Source organism: Glycine soja, chromosome 8 (assembly GCF_004193775.1).
Source record: "Glycine soja cultivar W05 chromosome 8, ASM419377v2, whole genome shotgun sequence".
Lineage (NCBI taxonomy): Eukaryota > Viridiplantae > Streptophyta > Magnoliopsida > Fabales > Fabaceae > Glycine > Glycine soja.
The window spans coordinates 2718454-2734069 of NC_041009.1; the positions used below are offsets into that span (position 1 = coordinate 2718454).

A 15616-nucleotide genomic window follows, 5' to 3' on the forward strand; every position below is an offset into this window, starting at 1 on the left:
GAACGCCAGGTGGCACCTTCTATTACTTTAGGGGCCTACTTCTCCTTTGGTAAAATTTCACGTTTTAATTATTTTTATTTTTCTTTCCAATTTTTTCATATTCAGCTTAAATGAAAGAGTGTATTTTCTCATCAAGTCTTAATTAAAGAATTGGTTTCATAACTGATTCCAATAATTAAAAATTATAAGAATATCTTAAATAATTAAAAAATTATAAGAATATCTTTCGATAGAACCGGAGAGTCTAAAACATAAATGAATGACCTACTTCTTTCAAGAAGTACAAGAAATTGAAAAGGTGGAGGAGAGAGTAACTATCATATGATTTGACTGCGACAAAAGAATTGGTCGTTCCAAGCTACAAGCTTCTCAGTCTACTACTACCTTACCTACAGGTGTTCACTCTTTAGCCATCGCGGTGTGGACTTTAGCCGAAACACGAACAACGCGTGGTGATTTCTTGTACACGGGAGAAAAAGATTAGACAAATGCCAAACGGAAGAATCAACCATCTAGAATTCCTTTTCAAGGTAGTATTAGGATGTAATAATGACTTAATTGGACTCAATCCAATCCATCTTCAACCAGTTATCATCACACAATGAGTTTTTTTTTTTAGATAACACAATGAGTTATATTGAGATTAAATTTCAACTTAACCAAACTATATTATGTTGCGAGTTTGATGCATCAATATTTAAAGAAGAGTTATTAAAATATTCATAAGTTCAGTCACCAAATACATGAAAAAAAAATACAAACTATAAAAAATAAACAATATAATTAATGTTACGATCACAACATTATGCTAACCCATTTACTCTGAGTTGACGGATTGAATTATGCTAGTTAAAAGATTGAATCACGTAATTCAACTCAACATATTTTATCAGGTTAAATAAATTGATTTATCAAGTTTAACTTTATTAGGTAACACATGGCGTAAGGAGCAATGCACGGTGCGCACAAGGACTCTAGTTTATCATGAATCACTATCACCTTAGATTAGAGTATTTGAAATGTAATTATAGTAAGAAACAGTTGGTAATAATCCGTACAAAAAGTAATACGGATTAACAATACAAAATAAAGTATTAATCTTGAAAGAGCTTTAATTAAAATTGTGTTGTCCACGGTGCAAACTTGAAACCAGGTAGGAGGTATCTGCTTTAGGATTGATTCTGTGATATGATATGTGTGTGAGTGAATATGGTATATATGGGTTAACACGTGGGTGTATGTGGAATGGAAGCTAGGGCACCTTCGTTCGTCCACTTAAATCTCCACACCCTTCTTCAAGTGCAGTGAATGAATGCTTGGTGCTTTCCACGAGTCTTGGGCTAGGAAACCCCCCCGAAGACAGGGACCCCGAAGGTAGAGATTCCTTTCCCTTCCTTCCTCTCCACAATGACGGATATACCCCCTCACCCGTTATCATTCTCTTTTTTAAATAATGCTGCATGATCAAATCGTGGAAGGACACACAGACGTTGGAGCTGTGTCAACTGTTCGGCAATTGTTGCCATGCCTTTTTGAATCGATAATGATGTCTTTGAATATTACTACTTTTATGGGTAAATGACCATTTTGGTCATTGAGTGTGGAAGTTGGTAATAACTTAGCCTTTGGATGATAATTTTTTTTATTTGAGTTATGAATATATAAAAAATACCATAAATATATATATCTTACGTATAATTTATTGATAAATTATCTTTAAACTTTAAAACTTAGATCGTCTTCCATGAAAGAAAAGTCAAGTAACACTCATATATGGATGAGATAAGGCACGTGTCTTAAGTGCATTTACCTTAATATACTTGACACTTGAAGGATTATAGATTATCCTCACCGGAAGAGAGGTTGATCAAGATTAACGGACAAACGGGGGAATGGTGCATAAAGTGATATTATGCACTTGCGAAACTTTGGAATACCATCCGCCCTAAAAGGAAGGTCGACCAAGCTTAATAATGGATGAAGGACTGACACACAAAGCAACACTACATAAGGATGACTCATCATACACCATGAGACCACCTTTGACACTCAATATGGGCCATTGCACCTAACATGTCAAAGCAACACAAAACTACAATATGAAAGTATGGTAATAGGATAAGGGAACATTGTATCATTACCTTACACCTGAGAAAATGGCTATCTTATCATGCACAAAGGAATGTAATTTTCCTATGAACATTAATCATTTGACACCCTAAAGATTGAGTTGACTCAAAATAAAATATTTTGTTATATAATTTAAATTAACTTAATTTGATTAGAATGACATTTTCTTTTAAAAAATACTTACTAAAATGATGTTTTATATCAAATCATTATGAAAGTTGACTAAATCGTCAAATAAATATCTATTTTGCATTAAAATATATATAAATTTTTTAGTGGTGAAATTAAATTAGGTTCATCAGTCTTAAAAAAAATAGAAAGTAAAATTAAAAAGATGACGTTAGATCAACTTATTTGTATGAAATTGATCTCATGTAACAAAAGCTATGGATCATCATCAAATTTAAGGGGCAACGTTTACTTAGTAGATGTGTTATTTTCACACACAAAATAAAGACAATTCATTTTGTACAAAGTACATGTTGTTGCAACCAAATGTATGTTCTTGTACTAATTCCATATTTAAGAACTCAAACATATATTTGGGGTGGTGTTGATAAATAAAAGAATATAGTTGGTGCTAGTTGTAGCCAAACAATAAAAAATTCCTTTAGCAAATATAGAAATTATATTTCATTTTTCCAGCAAATCAAAGACACGTACATATTTAGTATCAGTATCATTAAAATAAAAAAGAAATAACATGCAAGTCAAAATTGTTATATAAATTTGGAAACATACTAAAACACTTCCCTTTAATTACATAACCAAAAATAATTGGTAATTGCAAATTCAATATTAGAAACGTTGAACAATTTTAGAGACCGTGTATATAAATAAAGGGTTGTAGGGATACCATATCATACCCACCTCAACCTTTACCACAATCTCCTTCTTTCTAATCTCTTATTCTTGTACTATTTATTTTTAATTGCAATTATCAGTGTGAAGCAAATGAGGGCACCATGGGTCATCGTAAGATTGAAATTGCGATAGTGAAGGATCCTAACATGAGGCAAGTCACGTTTTCTAAGCGTCGAACGGGACCATTCAAAAAGGCTAATGAACTATCCATCTTGTGTGACGTAGAAATTGCTATTGTTGTGTTCTCCATTGGAAATAAGCCTTACTCTTTTGGGCACCCATGTGTTGATGTTGTTGCGACCAAGTTTCTTCAACTTCAACAAGCGGCTAATTCAAGCAATGCCAAACAAATTGATGCCCAAGGCCGAAACAACCCATCTAATGAACTTGGTGGCATGGATAGGCTGAATCAATAATTGTTTATTGTTCAAACCCAAATGCTGGAAGAAGAAAAGAAGGGTGCGGAGTATGATGAGAGACTAATTAAAACAACATCAGGTGACACAACTCTCTCAGTGTAAAGAATTGCAAGGTTCATATTTAGAGTTCCAGCATGGAGTGAAGGACTACATTGATGCGATCGAGGTGTCGGAGTGTATGATACTCCTTGCACAAGAACCCATGGTTGGAATAACAAAACAAGTGACTACAAAGAGAAGAAAAAAGAATTGATGCTTTGTTATATGTAATTTATATTTTGATTTAAGTTTCCTTGGCCCTATAACCTCGTTGTTTCCATCTCCCTTACGTAGAGATGAGACTGAAAGTAGCAATAGTGGCGAACAAGTGTTTTTGTTGATTGAATATAAATAATTATGACAAAATAAACTCTTTTTGGTTCTCGTATTATTTGTGTAAGAGATGCATTTCCTATGTATTGGATTTAAATAGTTCTATCCCTTTAAATAAATACTACATGCACACTTAATTTAAATTAATAAGGATCTAATTAATATGATTTTTGGTACCGGCCGAGAGACCTTTTTATCTGATTGCTGATGATTAATGAAAAAAAATACAGTTTTGGTTTTAATTTAGAGAATATCATGATATATACATTTTTAAAAAAAAAAGTAATCAATACTTAGTGTATGAACGAAGGACATAAAGTTTTAGTGTGGAAAAATCTCTTTCCTTTTCTGAAACAAGGAAAGAAGTTCCTTTAGAAATCTTGAGGTGCTAGCTGTACAAGAGTAAGATTTTTTTTACTATATCATTAATTACTATTTTTTTTTTCTAACCATGAGGTATGTGGGGCTTCTTAGTACATGTTGGTTTTTAGGTGAAAAAATATTTTTTGAGACAAATAATTTGATCAAAGGATCACGACATTTATTTTTGCTTTTATTTTATTTTTATTCACTAGATTTGCATCGGAACACACATATTAGCACAAAGGATCACATCATTTTTAACTTCAATCCAAACATGCATATTGATACCAAACTAATTAATCTCTCTCCTGCTGGATTGACTCATTTGGAGGTGAAGTGGTATTTTTAGTTGTGACTTTATATCAATATTAAATCTCAGATCTTAATTAAAAAATCTAAGTATCAAATTATTTATGTCAACAATTTCTTTTATCATCATATTATTTTTTAGGTGAGTGATAGCTATCTTTTATTAATGTTAATATTTTGAATGAAGTTGATGTTATTACAAATTTTATTTATAGATGTTGACTTTGCCTTTATCTATCTTTTTTAGGTAATCTTGCATTTATCTATGAAAACCTCAGTTATAGTATTTTTCATGTTTCGTAATATTATCTTTTGATTAATATAAATATTGATCATTTTTCACATGATAAGTGTTCTTTTTTTTTTTACAAAACATGACAAGTGTATTTGAAAACTGTCATCATAAAAAAAAAACTGTAACCTATAGTTGAATGATTCTATATGGGTGAAAGTGAAAACATTGCAATTCTACTTTTGAAAATATATGTTTGACAAAACATAAATGAGTCATATGTTTTGAGATATACGGTAAAAACTTGTCTTAATTACATAGTTCTCATCAACTTTGAGAAGGGAAAGGAAAATGTTGTCAAAATTATTTTAGAAATATCAGGCATTTATAAGTGGATTCAAATTGATCAAGAAACAATGAGATTAATAGATAAATACCATTAACCTTTCCAAATTATTTTGATGCATGTCGCAATTCATACCATTCATTGCCACCACATTTAACATCATGTTTTGTAATTTTTCTATATTTTTCCATCTTGTTTCTTAATAAAACAATGCCATATTGTAAAGTCAATAACAAAAAAACGTTGTTTTTCAAGACACGTCAAAACTTTGTCACATATTCAATGAATCAATAAATGGCATCGTGATAGAATTGGCAAAATAACGATAATTAAATTGTAAAGTGTGAATAATTTGTTACTATTTTTTAGATGTACTAAAAGTATTTTAAACTATATCATTTTAATTAAATTTTATAATTTAAAATTAATTTATTCAACTTCATTATAAACGATTTTATTTTTGTTACATTATAATAAACGAATCTATACAGCATTAACTTTAATAAAAATAATACTGTATACGACACGCAATAAACAATAATTTCAAAAGGAAAATTTGGTAATAGAAAATTAAATTAAAAGTTGAAACTGAAAGAAAGTTTGAAGTAGGAACGAGAATATAATTCACAGCAAAAAAGGTTTACTAATTCATAAAACTAAAAGGCAGAAGCTAATTAAAATTAAAATGGAGCTAGAAAAGGGGGATATGGCAGCGGCAAAGCGGGCAAGAGTTGCAGTGCTCCAACCAGAGGGTGATGCAGTTTGAGTGGTACACGTGGCCGCACGGGACTCGTTTGTTTTCCCCATCCGTGTTGCGCTGGGTAATAAACCCTTCCATGCAAACAGAGCAAACATCATCCCTCGTCACGTCGTTAACCGTAGGCAAGTTCGACACGAAGGTCTTCCACGTTGCGAATAGACGCCGTGGTTCTCCGTCCACCACCGCCACCGCAAGAGCCTCGTCTAGATCGAAAACATCCAAATCTATGAAATTGTTGGACATTGTTGACTGCGCAATATTGTTGCTCTCTGAAATTGTAAGGTTGACGTTGTCGTTATCCATTGCACAAACACTCTAATATTGTTAAGCTTATATAGCGAATTTACGTGTCAGCCTGTACAAATTGTCTCTCGTCTCCTTCTGCGGTGCGGGCTTAGAATTGCCGCGCCATCATTAATTTATTATTATTTTCATTGTTATTATCCATTTGACATTTTCATCTTTTGTTTTTATTTTTGTTACATCATATACTTCATTACATTTATCATTTTTCTTCTACTGTCAAAAATCATTTTCCAATTGATTATTACCTGGCTAGGTCATCTGCTCTTTTTCCAAATATAAGATACCCAGGGGAAGAATGATGACGTGCGTGACTGTGATTTTCTATTCCATGACCATTTCAACTTGATTTTCCATTGTACTTAATTTTATTGTGTGCAATTATAGGATGAGTGAGATATAAAATAAAATTGAAGAGAAATATTTTACTTTACAATATAATAGGTCTTTTTTAATCAACATAGATGATTTTTTTTTTGTCAATATATAAGGTCTCTTTCCTTTATAAAAAATAATAATAAATATTTTTCTAATATCTAAAACTTTGACTTTAGTTATTTTATCTTTGGATTGACAATTTGCAATTATATATTAGACTGTATTGTCACGTATTACATCTAATTTAATGTAATAAAAACTTTAATAGTACTTTTTTCTCGGTGAATAAAACTTGAATAGCATAATTAATGGCTAGAAATTTAGATTTGTGATATAAACCCGAACTGGAGACTGGAGTTATGAATACTCGCAAGGAGCTTGCCGCTGCGTTAGGTTGTCATCGTAAGGAGTTAATTAGGCATACATTCTTTTTTTTTTTTGGTGTACAATAGTTAATTAGGCATACATATATTAATTAATAGAAACTAAACCAATTTCAATCCACATATATTCGTATATATAGTACAGCAGTCAAAATAAAATTTTTATTCTGTTTTGGTTAAATTAATTGGTTAGTTCTTATAATTTATTACAATTTTAATTAATTCTTTTATGATCTTATCTTAAGAAAATAATTCTTTATTATTTATTTTTTTACTAAAATATTTTGTACAAAAATTATATTAAATCCTCAAAGGTTAATGCATACTCATGTACCAAAAAAAGTTTAATGCATACTCCGTTCCCCGTTAACAGTTTTATAATTCTTCCCTCATTGCTTGCATCACTATATCCCAAAAAAAAATCATTGTTTAGCTTGTTGGTTTGTTTGTTTTTTTTTTTTTTTTTTGCCTTTTTGCCCATTTTTATTTTCAACCGCCTAGCTGTCTTGGAAACTCAAGAATGCATGTGCGTGAACATAATCCACTTAGAACACAAAGTGTACAACCCATTCCTTTTAAGATATTTAGTTATTTTCTGAAGAAAAATAGTAAAGGAAAAAGAATAAAATTTAAAATTGTTGAATTTTTTTTGCTGTTATAGACCTTTTGTCATGGCATATTGGTTAGAAATTTTAATACTTGCTTGTTATGAAATCAAGAATCTAAAAATATCATCTTGTCATAGTCTAAATCATAGTTTCTATGTGTTATATATACTAAAAAGGATATTATGAACTAAACCTGAAACTAACAAAAATAAGTTCTGTATTAACGATGAGTTGTTTTTTATTCAATTATTCATTAAACTGACATTTTAAAAAAATTATATCTTAAAATAAAAAATTAATATTAACAACTCAGGTTTGGATGAATTGAACTAAGTAAATAGTATTTGGAAAAAAATAACAAAATGCAAAATATATTGTTGTGTTTCTTTTTCATAATGTCAAAGAAAAATAGATAAATTATAATAATAGTTTCTTAAATTTTGATTACTTAATTTTTTATACTTAATTTATGATTTTATTTTATTTTAAGTGATTAATTTTGAATTGTCAAAAGAGGTTGAAGTTCTTCATAGTTTAACCATCAACCATGTGACAGAAAGTGATGTATAAGAATCAAGGAAGAAATAAAATTATTTGCTATAAACTTAATAAATTATGTTATATTTCTTTTTGTACCTTGAACTAGTTTAAAATGATGTATTAGTTCTAATTTCATTTTAACAATAATAATAGTGTTAATTTTATCAATTGTATTTAAAATAAATAACATTAATTGCAGAAACTAATATTAAATTAAATAGCATTAATTGCGATTTAATTACAAATAAATAAATAGCATTGATTGTGCATAAATAAATAAATAACATTAATTGCCTCTTTTAATAATACAATAAATTATATCAATACAATACTTTAAATTAATGTATTTTAAAAAATTAATTAGGTCTCTAAATTATTATTTTTTTCAATTGAATCCCAGAACTATTTATTTTAATTAGGACCTAACCTAAGAACAACAGATGTTCTTGTGTTCTTCCATACAAATGGATCTTAAAAATAGATCATTGACCACATGCTTTGTGAACATGTTTATCTACCTACCTTACTATACCAAGTTGATAATAACTTCCCTTTTAAAAGACATCTATCTGGATAGACACAAAAAAAAACGCTAAAAGATAGCCATAATATAGCAAAATTTTTTAGCTATCTCAGGATTTGTAAGAGAACTTCTTTCCTATGTGAAGAAATAAAAAACCACACAAAAATTTTACATTGTTGTTACACTGCTCAATAATTCTTTAACAAGTTTTGACTTTTTTTAAAGATTCTCATGATTTCTCCAGATCATGTGTTGATGTTGTTTTAAATCATGTGAATTTATTCAAAAGGATAAAATTCTCGAAATACTTAATCTTTCATAGGATTTAAATCACAACCTTACTTAAAACAATTGATTCCTACACAAATACAATGACAACATTTGACAAAATAATTAAAGAGTTTATTTTTGTTTCCTTGTGATATTTTGAAATTGAAACAACAAGAAATACTATTTTCTCAACCTCTAAGAGAGTTGGGAGCAACAAGGATTTAGGGTAAAGGAAACTTTCACATGCATGTGGCTACTGAGCATCAATTAATTCCCTCTTCTTTTCTTAGTAGCAACCTGTTTGGGTATTCCAACTACTGGTTCTTTTGCAAGGAGCAACATATATTCTGACACCTCGATTGCATCATAACAGTCCTTCATCTTTTGGATCTCTAAATTTGAACCTTGCAATTCTTTAGGTTGAAAAAGTTGTGTGACTCCTTTTTGTTTCATTCTCTCATTGAGTTCTGCAGCCTTCTTTTGTTCCTCAAGTATTTCATTTTGAACATCGGATAGTTGTTGATTGAGCCTATCCATATCAGCAACCTCAGTAGATGTTCCCTGGACATCATTTGATTTCGGCTCTTGTTTAAGAAACTTGTCTGCAACAACATCAACGCTTGGATGCCCAAAAGAATAAGGGTTATTCCCAGGAGAGAACACAACAACAGCAACTTCAGCTCCACACAAAATAGATAATTCATTTGCTTTTTTGAACAAACCTGTTCGACGCTTGGAAAATGTAACTTGCTTGGTGTTGGAGTCCTTCAACTCCGTAATCTCAATCTTACGACGAACCATGATTCCTTCAACTGCCTCACATAAAATAATCACTAATTAAAAGAAATAATACAAGAACAATAGCTTAGAAAAGGTTGGGATACATATGATATGATTTCCCCTACACTTCTTTATTTATACACACATTCTCTGCCAATTAAGGTTCAATTAATGTTTCTAATATAGAATTTACAAATTCTGATTCTTTTTTATTATGTACATAGGTGGTGTTTAAATATATTTCTCATTTTATAAAATTGGTGCTATGAACAATTTTAGCTAGAATTTCTTTCTTTCTTTTTTAATTTAATGATGCTAATACTAAATGCGTAGGCATCTACGATTTGTAGAAAAACAAAAATATAATTTCTATATTTGCTACATATTATTGTAAGCTTTAACGGGATGTTTACATTTTTTAAAAAAAAATGTTTTATTGTTTATATTTTTAATGTAAAACATAGTTTATTTGACATTTAATAATTTTTTAGGAAAACAGTTATGTTGAACATCATAATTTTAGTAGGTATATACTTTTTTTTATGTGTAAGAAAGTATTTTATTTTGAGCTTACCCAATCTGAACAAGACGAATTTTTGCAGTGATTTATTTTTTCATTAAATAAATACCTAATTTAGTTTTTACATGAGCAAATGTTATTAATTGTTTTTATAAAGTCAAAATTAATGTCTGGTTAATCATTTAATGAAAAATTTATTATTACTTACATAAAATAATTTAATTAAATATATTGATAGTTTTTTTAATAGTTTTTAGAGTAAATTATATTAAATATTAATTACTGTTGAGATTTTTTGAAATTATAGAAATACTTCATACTTTCTAACAGTTACAGTAATCTATCTTTAACGGATCGAGTTATGTATAATATTTTTCATCAAATAATTAAAGAGAACAGTAAAATGTATAAAAGGGTGTTAGTATATATTTTTTAAAAAATAAGAAGGATTAGTGTACGAGTAGAAAAAAAATAAGGAATGTTTATTTAATTTTATAAAATCTCAGGAGTAGATAATGTAATTTACTCTAATTTTTATTTCTACAATTGAATACATATAAAATGATGAAGTGAGATTTTTGTGTGCGTGTGTGTTACTAACGCAAAATCTTATTTTTGTTAAAAATGTGCAAACAACAACCTTACATTATTCCACACCTTATCATCTTTACTTCATTTTCTAGTATTTTCTCTTACTTGTGTTTTAGTAATTTTGGCTTAAGATTTTTTTAGATTGAATTCACTACGAACATGCAATGTTTTTAACATAATAATAAATTTAGGCATTGATTCTTTTTTTTTTGTGTGTGTGTGTATGGCTGGCAAGGCAATTTCTCGTGTGCTTTTTTCCCGTGTGAGTTAATTTGATGAATGCTTTTATATGATGTATTTTTAGATAAGATACTATAGTGTTAATTAGTTTTCAAGCGTACGTACGATAAAATAATAGTTAAAAAGACAACAACATATTTACTAAAATTATATACATATGCAGCTTAATTTTATATGTATAAATATGAGAATGTACAAAAAAAGAAGAGAAAAAGAGTGTTATTAGTTATATATACATATAAATAGTGTTCATGCAAGTATTAAAATGAAAAAAGATTGGGATTGTACATATGATCCAATATACAAAATTGTATTAAACTTTGTCTTCTAAAAAGAAACTAACGAGAATTACTACTTGTTAGTTTGAAACATTTCATTTGATGATGCTTATTATGATTTCGAAAATTGTTAACATCGTTCATGACTCAATTTGCGTAAACTAGACTTACATAATCAATTGGATTTCGGGATTCTACCATACACTACCAATTAAGTGCATCACTCGTCAGATATATAAATAAATAAATAATTGAACTCATCAAATTAAACATATTAAAAATTTATATATTCAATTTTTATAAATTAATTAAAATGCATTAATCCAGTAATCACACTCTTCTCTCTAGACATCTCTCACTTTCCAGTCACTGCCCCACTGTGGCGTCAACATCATTTTTGCAACCCACCAAGAAACAAAATAGAAGCCACGTTGGTGGCGCTTCGATGCTGCCGCCGCCGAGGAACAAAGCTAGGCTCACCACCGATGAGGAGGAGTTTCACATGTTGTCGTTGGGAAGCTCCAGCAAAACCAGAGAGATTGCAGCAATGGAGATCAAGCACATGAACGTGGTGTTCAGGTGCAGACTAAACCACAAAGGCAGAAAAAAGATGATATGATGATGGATTATTGGAGGGATTAATTATATTTAATTAATCAATAAAATCTAATTACAAATTTCATAATATGTTAATTAAATCTGGTACGCTATTTTTTTTTTATAATATAGCTAACGATTTTTTTAAGAAAATAATATAACTAACGATGACCATTGCTAGTTCACGGGTGTACCACGTTTAAGTAAAAATAATATTAATAATCAATATTGATGCAATTCGAAAAATATTTTATGAAAATCAAAATCATTTTTTTCAAGATATGATATTGGTGTATAATATTTATTTATGAAATTTCTTTTTTAATTATATTGTTTGCAAAGACTCAAATTTAAAATGAGAGATATATTTAAAGAAGGACAAATAGAATTCGAGCTTTCCTCTCTTGATATTTTTCATATATATATATATATATATATATATATATATATTATTTTTTAAGTTAATTAGTATAAAATAATATAAAATGAATTTTATATGTTGTTATTATAATAAGATTAAGATTAATTAGTGTAAAATTACGTAAAATTAATTATATATTTATTTTTATTATGATAACAGTTAAGATCATTATCATTTAATATAAAAATAACTTTTAATTTTATGTGTTAAAATAATACTTTTTTCAAAAAAATTACTATTTATTCAAAGTTATACATTTAAACAATTATAAAAGAAAAAAAAATCAATCCCATTTACAAGTTATCTGGATCCGTCCTTGTCCAAAATCTCATTCAAAAGAGAAGAATAAAACTCAATTCTACTTATACCAATGCTTGTTAGAACCAAAAAAAATATCGATTTTCAATTTTATAGAAATAAAAAATAAAGAATTTTTTTTACATATTAAATAAAATCAAATATCTATTCTTCATAAGGACTAAAAACAAACTTAAGCCATTTTATATAATTAAGGTGGTATTTAGATAGATATATAAACAAATAGAGTTTTTCTGAATTATATAGTATTAACTGTTGTATTGGTTATTCACCAAAAAAAATGTTGTATTGATTAAATATAATATATTAAAAATTATAGTTATTAAATATAATACATATGTATACATATAAATATATATTAAAATTAATAAATGTAATATAGGTTTATTAATTAAATTTATGACATTTAATAAGATGAATGTATATAATAAATATATATATTATTAAATAAAATATTTATTACAGAATTTAATGCTTATATATACATTAATTAATTAGTTAAAGATAATCTCCCTTAATATTTAATTTATAATTAACTTTATTAATGTTATTAAATATAATATTTATTACATTTAATAAATTACATATATATTTATTAAAGATATAATTTTTTGTAAGAATGTATATTATATATATACATATATTATTTTTAACTAAAAAATAATTATTAGAAAATTTAATATTTATTTATGTATATAATTTAATTTTAGCTATTGTCGGAAAAATTAGTTATAAAGCATAATTTTGATATATTTATTTTAAGTCACATTATTTTATATAGAATGAATAAAATAATGGAATTGATAATTTTAATTTTAAAATCTTGCATTATTATTAAAAAATATAATAAATAAAAAATTCAATTGCAATGTTATTAAAATTTTATTTTTCATTTTAAAATATTAAATTAAATTTAAAAAGTAATTTTATGACATATTTTTTACTATTTAATTACAATCATGTGTGTGTTCTTATATTATGAATTATAGAATTGAGACTAGTGAGAATCTTAGGATTCAAGAACAAAGTTCATCGTCGTCCCATTATGTGAAGAAAGAAAACAAAAAACTACACCAAAATTTTACATTGTTTTTTTTAAGGCAAAAATATTTTCCTTACATTGTTGTTTACACTGCTTAAAAATATTTCTCCAGATCCAAACCAATACTAAATCTTTCATTACTCATTCAATATATATAATCAGCTGATAATAAGATTTATCAGGAAAAAAAACATAATAGATCCCAAGAAATCTAAATCATGTGAATTTATTCAGAAAGATAAAATTCTCGAAATACTTAATCTTTCATAGGATTTAAATCACAACCTTACTTAAAACAATTGATTCCTACACAAATACAATAACAACATTCGACAAAATAATTAAAGATTTTATTTTTGTTTCCTTGTGATATTTTGAAATTGAAACAACAAGAAATACTATTTTCTCAACCTCTAAGAGAGTTGGGAGCAACAAGGATTTAGGGTAAAGGAAACTTTCACATGCATGTGGCTACTGAGCATCAATTAATTCCTTCTTCTTTCCTGAGTAGCAACTTGTTCGGGTATTCCAACTACTGGTTCTTTTGCAAGGAGCAACATATATTCTGACACCTCGATTGCATCATAACAGTCCTTCATCTTTTGGATCTCTAAATTTGAACCTTGCAATTCTTTAGTTTGAAAAGGTTGTGTGACTCCTTTTTGTTTCAGTCTCTCATTGAGTTCTGCAGCCTTCTTTTGTTCCTCGAGTATTTCATTTTGAACATCGGATAGTTGTTGATTGAGCCTATCCATATCAGCAACCTCAATAGATGTTCCCTGGACATCATTTGATTTCGGCTCTTGTTTAAGAAACTTGTCTGCAACAACATCAACGCTTGGGTGCCCAAAAGAGTAAGGATTATTCCCAGGAGAGAACACAACAATAGCAACTTCTGCTCCACACAAAATGGATAATTCATTTGCTTTTTTGAACAAACCTGTTCGACGCTTGGAAAATGTAACTTGCTTGGTGTTGGAGTCCTTCACCTCCGTAATCTCAATCTTACGACGACCCATAATTCCTTCAACTGTTTCACACAAAAAATTACTAATTAGAAGAAATAATACAAGAACAATAGCTTAGAAAAGGTTGGGAGTATATGATATGATTTCCCCCAAACTTCTTTATTTATGCACACATCGTCTGCCAAGGTTCAATGTTTCTAATATAGAATTTACAAATTCTGATTCTTTTTTATTATGTATATGGGAAGTGTTTTAATTTATTTCCAATTTTATAAAATTGGTGCTATATGAACAATTTTAGTTAAAATTTTCTTTCTTTCTTTTTTTAATTTTATGATACTGATACTAAATGTGTAGGCATCTATGATTTGTTGAAAAACAAAAATATATTTTCTGTATTTGCTACATATTTTTGTAAGCTTTAAAGGAATGTTTTACATTAAAAAAAGGAATATTTTATTGTTTGGTCACAACTGGCACCAACTATTCTTTTGTTTATTAATTAATGTCGTCTCAAATATTTATTTTTGTTATATATATATGAGATGAGATTAGAACAATAACATGTATAGCTGCTCAAATATGTATTGTTTACATAATGGATTGTCTTTAATTTTGTGAAAATAACGCATCCATGCCACTAAGAACTAACCTGGAATTGTAGGATGATCCATAGCCTTTATTAGATGAGGTCAATTTCATACAACAAAGTTGAATTTATGTTATTTTTATTAATTTTAGTTCTTTATTTTGTTTTTTTGTTAAAATTTATGGACCTAATTTAATTTCATCATTCAAAGTTTATATTTTTAATGTAAAACATAATTTATTTGACATTTAATCATTTTTTAGGAAAAAAATATATTGAACAAATGAACATCATTTTAGTAGTTTTATACTTTTTTATTAAAAGAATGCCATTTTAATTTAATTAAGTTAATTTTATACAGAATGAATAAAATAATGTAATGGATAATTTGCAAATCTTGCATGTATTATTGAAAAATATAATAAATACAAAATTCAATTGGAATGCTATTAAAATTTTATTTTTCATTTAA

The 15616-nt window shown here is 27.8% G+C and overlaps 4 protein-coding genes across 5 annotated transcripts; 1 reads left to right on the top strand and 3 right to left on the bottom strand.

The window, feature by feature from the left end:
- The first annotated feature begins 3095 nt into the window (after window positions 1-3095).
- On the top strand, window positions 3096-3410 carry LOC114424728 (agamous-like MADS-box protein AGL29). Its single transcript, XM_028391569.1, has one exon. The coding sequence runs from the start codon at window positions 3096-3098 to the stop codon at window positions 3408-3410; it is 315 nt and encodes a 104-aa protein (XP_028247370.1).
- Window positions 3411-5726: 2316 nt separating this feature from the next.
- LOC114424729 (E3 ubiquitin-protein ligase RING1-like) lies at window positions 5727-6098 on the bottom strand. The gene has a single exon (XM_028391570.1). It carries the CDS (start codon window positions 6096-6098, stop codon window positions 5727-5729), a length of 372 nt encoding a protein of 123 aa, XP_028247371.1.
- A 2812-nt stretch (window positions 6099-8910) lies between these two features.
- LOC114421769 (agamous-like MADS-box protein AGL29) lies at window positions 8911-9676 on the bottom strand. The gene has a single exon (XM_028387835.1). The coding sequence runs from the start codon at window positions 9599-9601 to the stop codon at window positions 9068-9070; it is 534 nt and encodes a 177-aa protein (XP_028243636.1). The 5' UTR covers window positions 9602-9676; the 3' UTR covers window positions 8911-9067.
- Window positions 9677-13877: 4201 nt separating this feature from the next.
- On the bottom strand, window positions 13878-14707 carry LOC114421577 (agamous-like MADS-box protein AGL29). Of its 2 annotated transcripts, XM_028387579.1 has the most exons (2): window positions 14528-14707; window positions 13878-14407 (listed from the first exon to the last, which is right to left on the bottom strand). In XM_028387579.1, the coding sequence occupies exons 1-2, from the start codon at window positions 14604-14606 to the stop codon at window positions 14073-14075; spliced, it is 414 nt and encodes a 137-aa protein (XP_028243380.1). In that variant the 5' UTR covers window positions 14607-14707; the 3' UTR covers window positions 13878-14072. The 2 variants fall into 2 exon arrangements, with proteins under 2 accessions (XP_028243380.1, XP_028243379.1); XM_028387578.1 differs by having other exon boundaries at window positions 13878-14707.
- Between the last annotated feature and the right edge of the window lie 909 nt (window positions 14708-15616).